The 8,353-nt window shown below is 38.4% G+C and overlaps 2 protein-coding genes across 2 annotated transcripts; both read left to right on the forward strand.

Moving 5' to 3' along the window:
* Window positions 1-3,316: 3,316 nt before the first annotated feature.
* On the forward strand, window positions 3,317-4,898 carry LOC107675991 (poly [ADP-ribose] polymerase 14-like). The gene is made up of 6 exons (XM_016470505.1): window positions 3,317-3,350; window positions 3,432-3,581; window positions 3,692-3,754; window positions 3,885-4,067; window positions 4,223-4,429; window positions 4,684-4,898. Exons 1-6 carry the CDS (start codon window positions 3,317-3,319, stop codon window positions 4,896-4,898), a joined length of 852 nt encoding a protein of 283 aa, XP_016325991.1.
* A 144-nt stretch (window positions 4,899-5,042) lies between these two features.
* LOC107675993 (poly [ADP-ribose] polymerase 14-like) lies at window positions 5,043-6,647 on the forward strand. The gene is made up of 4 exons (XM_016470506.1): window positions 5,043-5,598; window positions 5,692-5,837; window positions 5,964-6,138; window positions 6,228-6,647. Exons 1-4 carry the CDS (start codon window positions 5,043-5,045, stop codon window positions 6,506-6,508), a joined length of 1,158 nt encoding a protein of 385 aa, XP_016325992.1. The 3' UTR covers window positions 6,509-6,647.
* The last annotated feature ends 1,706 nt before the right edge of the window (window positions 6,648-8,353 follow it).

An 8,353-nucleotide genomic window follows, 5' to 3' on the forward strand; every position in this document is an offset into this window, starting at 1 on the left:
GGTGTCACATGCCTTGTGGACTAAAGTGGAGAGTGATATTAAGAAAGAAGTAAAAAATCAGGTTTTCACAGATATGGATGCCTCTAGAGGAGTGCTGACACTGGCAGGAGTGACCCTTGAGATAACTGGACTGAAACCCATCATGGAGAAAATTTTAGAGAGAGCAACAAATCAAATGGAAAGAGAGAAGAACAGTGTGACAGAGTACATGGAAATTCCTCCTTCTGTGTACACTCTGCTTGAACAAGATGGCCTGCAAAATGCTGTTTCTCCAGACCTGCACACTGACTACAACAAAACAATGAACAGACTAATTTTATCAGGTCTTTATACAGAAACTCTTGACTTCAAAAATTGGGTCCTTGAGAAGAAAATAAATATGAAACAGAAGCGCTTACAGATTGACAGTTCAGTCGTGGAGTTTCTGAGATCAGAGGATTGTGATGAAATGTCCAGAGAGCTCTTCATATCTCATGGAATAACTGCTGTCTACACAATCGAAAATGGAGATGTTGTTGTGATTGGGAGCACAGAAAGAGCACTTGCTGAGGCAGAGAAAAGGGTGAATACAGTCTTCACAACCAAATACCTCACTATAGAAGACCAGGGTGTCCTTCAAATGCCAGAGTGGCTGGAACTCAAAAAACAACTGGAAAAAAAGAGATTTGTGTCTATAAACCTTTCGCAGAGAGAAAAAGTAATAGTGACTGGATTCAGCGAACCAGTGATGGAGGTCAGTGAGAATTTAGGATGTTTAATTGAGAAACACACTAGAATTGAAGAAACCATTCGTGTCAAATCACATGCAGCGGTTGAATTCATAAAAGTTAGAAAATCACAAGACTGGCAGCATTTTATTAAGTCTGATGAAGTGAAAGTCAATTTTGATCCAAACAGACCCAGGATCAAACTGTCTGGAAAGCGTACATGTGTTCAGCCAGCTATGACTCTCTTTAAAACATTGGCAGATGGTCTCTACACAGACACACTGATCATTAAAAAGGCAGGAGCAAAGAAGTACTTCATGGAGCAGAGTAAAATGATGGTCTCAGTGCTGTTGAAGGAAAAAATATTTGTGGTTGTTCTTCAGGAAGATGACATGCTGGAAGAGAAGGAAGATCAATTTGCTGTAGGTAGTTTTGAAGATATTGGCCAGATCTCGTGTGAGGTTCGAATGCCAGGTGGAGTAACTGTTACTGTCAGGAAGGCAGACATTTGCAAGCTCCATGTTGATGCTGTGGTCAATGCTGCTAATGAAGATCTGAAGCACATTGGTGGTTTAGCTTTAGCACTTCTCGAAGCTGCTGGACCAAGTCTGCAGCAAAACTGTGACCTACACACAAAAGCAAATGGACCTTTGAATCCTGGAGATGCCATCATCACTGCTGCTGGTCGTCTTCCCTGTAAATATGTAGTGCACGCTGTTGGACCTCGTTTCAGTGATTCAGACAGACGTACCACTGTTCAACACCTGAGACATGCTGTGAGGGAAAGTCTGAACCAGGCGTCAAGCAGAAACTGCTCCTCCATTGCAATTCCAGTTATTAGCTCAGGGATATTTGGTTGTCCTCTCGACCTTTGCACTGAATCAATTGCCAAGGAGGTGCATGAGTACATTGAAGATCACAACAACAGAGCCTCTAATCGCACCTTAACTGAAATTCACTTGGTTGACAATAATGGCAGCACTGTGAATGCCATGACTCAAGCTGTCAGTAAAGAGTTTGCTGCTTATAATACCAAAATGACTTTCTCTCATCAAACCAAACCCCATGGGCATAGTAACTATGGGCATGGCTATCGTGAAAATGGCCGTGGTCGTGGTCATGGCCATGAAAACTATGGCCAAAGAAACCAAGAGTTTGAAGATCCCAAAAGCCATGGTAATAGAGACTTTGAGGGACAAGAACACTGGAGAAGAGAAACCTCAAACTACGGTGGCAGATCAGATAAATTTGAAGGGTTAATTGTACTTGAGAGGAAAACTACACAATAGGGACTAAAAATCATTCTGAGCAAAGGGAACATCCAGGATGCCAGTGTAAGTGAATCGTTAATTATAAAAAGCTGACAGAAAAATCACAGCTTGTTTTCCTGTAAAAATATCTAAAAATCCTTAAAAAAAGTTTTTTTAGTTATAATTAAAGAAGTTAAAAGTTAAAACTGAGACAGTCGATTTGGTCAGTCACATTCTGTGTGCCATATTCAAGTGTACCACATGCTTTCTTACTGAATCCCCCACCCTGCAAGCTACACCCTTGCTTAATTTCATGCTGTGTTGCATCTCAAGTAAATTTTGTTAGACAAGATTTTTGTGCAGTGAATTTATTTTATTAACTATTTTCTTTCTAATGTGCTTTTGCTGTACCTGCATTCAAGTCTGATCAAAGTGAAGCATTTTATACAGTTTTTATTATAATCAACGGTGACCAAATCCTTCAACAGAAGTGTCTCCTTTGTTTCTCCTGCAGGCTGATGTCATTGTAAACACTATATCAGAGGACTTGGACCTCAGTAAAGGTGCCATTTCCAAAGCACTCCTTCAGACTGCTGGTTATCAGCTCCAGTCAGAAATCAACACAGCTGCTCGCTCAAACAGTGTGAATTATGGTGAAGTGGTCATCACAAATGGTTATAAACTGAAATGTCAAAAAGTCTTCCATGTAGTTTGCCCATTTTGGAGACAAGGCTCAGAAGATAAGGTGAGAAAAACAATTTCCTAATTGAATTTTAACAAAATCATCATTAACAGTTACAGCTGGCTGTGTTTAGGATTAAATGATATTGCAAATGTGCTTAATTTATTTATTCAAATGGTACTTTCTTTAAAGATTATAATAGATACATTTATTTACATTTTAATAGGTGCTCATTCAGATCATTAGATATTGCCTGAAAAAAGCAGAAAAGTGGAAAATGGCTTCAGTCGTCTTCCCAGCTATCGGGACGGGGAATCTTGGCTTTCCTAAAGATCTGGTGGCCAGAATCATGCTGACAGAAGTCCAGAAATATAAGCCTACAAACCTTCGAGAGGTAACTGTGATTGTGCACCCTTCTGACAAGGAGAGTGTAGAGGTGAGTGTGAAAACTTGATTCAAGAACCATAAAAACAAAGTTGAGTTTTCCCATCACATACAGTATGAGCAATATATGTACTTTTATTGTTTGAACTATAAACTATTTAAATAATTTAACATAGTTGCTCATGTTAATGTTATCTTGTATATTTATGTGCTTTATCTATTAGTGCTTTACCAGCGTCTTTAGACAAGGGATTCAGGGTCCCATCACAAAAGGAGCACATGTCATGCCTAAAATGAATATTTCTAGCAAATCAGCTCAGACATCTGGTAAAACTTTCTTATCTGATGTCCATCACACTTATTTTTCTTTTGAACTTCATTATGAACATATTATTTTCTTATCTTTAGAGGTCATTGGCAAAGTCTCCTCTCCCTCTCTCGGGGTGCACACTATGCAGCTGGGTCAAGTGACTCTGGAGGTTTCATCAGGAGACATAACTAAAGAAAAAACCGATGCCATTGTCAACTCCTCAAATCAGACATTTTCTCTGAAAGCAGGTTAATCCATCTTCACGCTCACTGTCTTACCTGTTTCAGTGAATCATTTATAATTAATTCACATTCGAAGACAATCATAATGTAACAGTTAATTTCTCTTTGTAATCCAGGAGTATCCAAGGCCATTTTAGATGCAGCTGGAGTACAAGTGGTACAAGAATGTTCACAGATTGGTTTGTATTCCTTTAGATTTACATCTTGTTGTTGGTCATTACCTTTTTTGAATTCATGACTTTTTGACTTATACTTTAAGAGAGATCTAATAAACTTTAGATGCTACTGGTAAACATTTTTTGCCAATAGTGGGATCATCAAACATGCAGCAAACAGAGATTGTGACTTCAGCCGGGCGGCTTCCATGTGGAAACATCATCCATGTTATTGGACGCAATAGTCCATCTGAAATTAAGGATGTTGTTTTGTCTGTTCTGAAGCTATGCGAGTCAAGCCAGATTACTTCTGTTGCTTTCCCAGCTCTTGGCACTAGTAAGACATTTTGTATGATTTTACGTTTTACGTAATTGCAATAAGAATTTTGCTTATTTACTTATTGTACATTTAATTAAACCTTTTTTTACTTATATGTTTTGTGAAATTATTCAGTAATTTTTTTGGTTTGCTTGTTTTTTCTAACTCTTTAGGTCAGGGTGGTGCAAATCCAGCTGATGTTGCAGATGCAATGGTTGATGCAGTTGTCGACTTTGTAAAGAAAAAGAAACCAGTGCATGTAAAGTTTGTGAAATTTCTTATATTCCAGAGAAACATGGTGGCAGACTTCCACCAAAGCATGGTCAGAAGATCTGGTGAGAAAGTAGAGGAGGATCAAAGTGTGCTTACCAAAATTAAAGGTCAGTGAAGAAATATAAATGCTATTTTCATCTATTTATCTGAATAAGTTTAATAAACAATAATTGATCCCTCTTTTCTTTCTAAAGATCAGTAAAGAATTTAAAAAAAGTATGATAATTCCATCCATTTTTTTTTCAAATACTGAATTTTGCTTATTTACTTATTGTACATTTAATTAAACCTTTTTTACTTATATGTTTTGTGAAATTATTCACTAATTTTTTTGGTTTGCTTGTTTTTTCTAACTCTTTAGGTCAGGGTGGTGCAAATCCAGCTGATGTTGCAGATGCAATGGTTGATGCAGTTGTCAACTTTGTAAAGAAAAAGAAACCAGTGCATGTAAAGTTTGTGAAATTTCTTATATTCCAGACAAACATGGTGGCAGACTTCCACCAAAGCATGGTCAGAAGATCTGGTGAGAAAGTAGAGGAGGATAAAGGTCTGCTTACCAATATTAAAGGTCAGTAGAGAATTATAAAATGTATGCTAATACCATCCATTCTTCTTTTTTAAAATAAAGTAATTCTTCCCTCCGTTTCTTTTCATCAAGATACTGTTCATCATTTACTTTGGGGGGAAAGTTCAGAATCTCCCAAAAATGAAGAGTTTGTGATGGTCGGTGAAGAAATTGAGCCAGTTGTGTTTCAACTGTGTGGTGAGACACCAAAGGACCTGAGTGAAGCCAGGGACATGGTCAACAGTTTGATATTACGGGAGCATGTGACCATCCCAATCCATGATCCAGCCATTGCTCATTTCACTAGGGAGGATGTAGAAACACTGAATGCCATGCAGAGAGAGCTCACAGTCAGTGTCCGGCTTGAGAAGAAAGGCCAAGACTCTGTCATCACACTGGAGGGCCTGACAAGAGACATTCAGATTGCAGACAGTCGCATTCGGGACATGATCAGAAAGGTGGAAAGGAATGAAATCCGAAGAAGTGACGCGTTTTTAATCAGCAGTGTAGTTAGTTGGCAATATCAGGAGAATGGACGCAGCCCCAAAACCTTTGATATGTTGACCAATTATGAGCTGGAACAGGCCTTTCAGAAGAGACAGCCTACAGTGAGAATCAAGATTAATAATGATGAATATGAGGCTAATTTAGCTCGCAATGAGGCCACAAGAAGAGGAATAAGGATTGAACTGAACAGAGTAGATCTGCAAGGTGAGATTATTTTATAATTCAGATAACATAGATAATGTTCCAACATTAGTTATTCATGTTTTTTGTTCTTTTTGTCAATAGTTGCAGCTGCAGCTGCTGCTCAAAGCCCTTTGCCTTCACACTGGAAGGACATGAAAGGACAGGCAGTTGTTCTTGTAAAACTCACAGCAGGCTCAAAGGAATATGCAGAAGTGGAGAAGGAGTTCAGGAGAACCAATCTAAACTCTAAAATAACTGAAGTAAGACTAGACTGAAGATAAATCTCCTATTTATTAGTTTCGACAGGTTCTGGTGTTGCTTTTTAGTACTACAGTATGTTGTAAATCTAATGTTTGCCTAAACTAAATATTTATTTTTGCTTGTAGATTGAAAGAGTTCAGAACAACGCACTTTGGAAAAACTACATGATAAAAAAGGAGGAACTGGAAGACAAAAACAAGCACAAAAACAATGAAAAGCGTCTCTTCCACGGCACTGGCCCTGATAAGACAGATCAGATCAACAATCACGGCTTCAATCGCAGCTTCGCTGGCATGCATGGTATCAGTCAAATTCAATATAAACTTTATTTGCACTTGTATCCATTTGTCTTTTAAATCAATAGTCTATTGCTCTTGTTCTGTTTTTAGGAGCCATGTATGGGAATGGAACATATTTTGCTGTGGACCCAAGTTACTCAGCCCAAGGCTACTCTGCACCTGATGCCAAAGGACACAAACGCATGTACCTTGTCAGGGTGCTTGTTGGCGATTTCACTCAAGGAAAAAGAGGCCTTCCTGTTCCCCCTGCGAGGAGCTCCAATAGTGCTGATCTCTATAACAGTGTGACTGACAACATGAGAAACCCAACCATGTTTGTGATCTTCAATGATGTACAGGCTTATCCAGAATACCTAATCACCTTCCAGTAATGATTATGAGATTTAAGTGTTTTGTCATCTATTGTTTTTGTTGTTGTCTTACATGGATTTGCTGAAGCTGAACACACCGCGGGTATATAACCTATGCAATTTTTGAGAGAATTACAGAAATGATTACAATGTAGGCATGGTTCCCTTCTAATCTTTACCTACCCTAATCAGCAGTTGTTTGTTTTCATATATTGAAGTGCTGCTTAAAAGGAAAATAGTTTGTATATGGAGACTATGTGTATGGGTATTAAAGCAGCATAGTGATTAAAATTAGATATACCTTTAAGTAAAAGTTTGTTTCACTTGGCTGGTGTGTAACTGCAATAAGAAAGTATCGAGTTCTTGTCTTGGAGGAAAATTGATAATAAAACAAGAAAAATGGCTGGGCCAACATTTTAGCAGCTAGTGCACATTTTATTTTGTGATCTGACTAACTTCAACTGTTCTGGCTTCTAGCAAATAAAGATCTTTCATGGACAGTCTGGTTATACAAATATTCTGTGGTGCATACAAAAAGCAGCCTAAACTGTAATGAGGAGGTGGCGCGGGCAGGACAGTGCACACCCGGTTTTTCACAATCGCCAAGACTCATTTCTCAATTCTTAAGGTTCTCAATTCTTTTTCCAAATTGTGCCACTTGTGGCAACCATATACACTGAATGTAAGAAGGATTTGAAATTAACACCTGGCAACCCACCAAATGCAGGTGAAAATCGACCGTGGTGGGTAACACATACCAACACTATAGCCAGTTTGGTGGGTTATGATTCAGAAATTATTTTCTAAATTATTTTATTTTTCTATTTGCATTTTGCATGGCATTGCTATCAGAACCCTTCCCCTAAAAGGAAACTCAAATGTTAGCAAAACAAAGCGTAAAGAAGATCGCACGGTGAGAGAAATGCCACATCTTTAAAATCCAAACACATTGTTTTCTATGACCGTATGCACACCGGCAGCACCACAAGTGCTTCTTACATAAAAGGCTGCATCCTAGTAGGGATGCATCCTTCCTAGTCCAGTCCTTCTGAGGCTTCAAGGCTAGAGTCCTTCTCAGCATTAAACATTAAAATGAGATGGTTTAATGCTCTAATCTCCTTTTTTTTTGTCTTGCATTACTTAATGAAATTGTACAAGTTCAGTTTCGTTTTATTTTCGGCTAATTATTTTTTCGTGAATTTGAATATGTGAAAAGGATTGTGGGTGATTGAAGGAAGAGAAGGATACACCTCATGATTTAATATTGTGCCTCACCACAACCTCACTCAGTTTTCCATTACAGTTTTTTTCAGTTGTTTTTGCAGGTGAATCTTGAATTTCACTAATGAAGGGGGATGTAAAGTGAGGGGTACATCACAATAATGTTCGATTGGCAAGCATAAATAGACAGAGCACAACACAATGATACGATTTCCTTCAATTGAATAACAAGGAAACAAACAGAAGTAGAGGAGTAAGGATGCATGGTGGGAGGGTAGGGAGGCAAAACACTGGAAGAGGTAGAAAAGGCCAAGAATGTAAGCATATTTCCCATGAAATAAGGGCCACTATTGTGGACCATGTTCTCAGTGACCTTATAGTGGCTAAGGCTGGTCATAAGCAGGGCAGGACTTACGGGGCCGGGGGCCCCTGGGCTTGAGGTTATGTTTGGGCCCCATACCTATACTACAAATGCCCTCAACTAGAACATTATTATGGAGTAACACAAAAATTCAAATATGCTTTCAGGTTCATATACTGTATACAATTAATAGGCAACATGTCTAGCCTAGTCAAAGTTTAGATGTAATATTAAATAGTCACTATAATACAATAAACAGGATGTGATCTCTCAGTTGAGAGATC

Source organism: Sinocyclocheilus anshuiensis, unplaced genomic scaffold (assembly GCF_001515605.1).
Source record: "Sinocyclocheilus anshuiensis isolate Anshui unplaced genomic scaffold, SAMN03320099.WGS_v1.1 scaffold2012, whole genome shotgun sequence".
Lineage (NCBI taxonomy): Eukaryota > Metazoa > Chordata > Actinopteri > Cypriniformes > Cyprinidae > Sinocyclocheilus > Sinocyclocheilus anshuiensis.

Bases quoted from the DNA above. Each gene is read 5' to 3' on its own strand.
- LOC107675991 (XM_016470505.1), top strand. From the start codon at position 3,317: ATGAATATTTCTAGCAAATCAGCTCAGACATCTG. The intron at 3,582-3,691 runs GTTAATCCATCT...TTTGTAATCCAG, and splicing joins GACATTTTCTCTGAAAGCAG to GAGTATCCAAGGCCATTTTA. The intron at 4,068-4,222 runs GTAAGACATTTT...CTAACTCTTTAG, and splicing joins TTTCCCAGCTCTTGGCACTA to GTCAGGGTGGTGCAAATCCA.
- LOC107675993 (XM_016470506.1), top strand. From the start codon at position 5,043: ATGGTCGGTGAAGAAATTGAGCCAGTTGTGTTTCAACTGTGTGGTGAG. The intron at 5,599-5,691 runs GTGAGATTATTT...TTGCAGCTGCAG, and splicing joins GAACAGAGTAGATCTGCAAG to CTGCTGCTCAAAGCCCTTTG. The intron at 5,838-5,963 runs GTAAGACTAGAC...TTTTGCTTGTAG, and splicing joins TAAACTCTAAAATAACTGAA to ATTGAAAGAGTTCAGAACAA.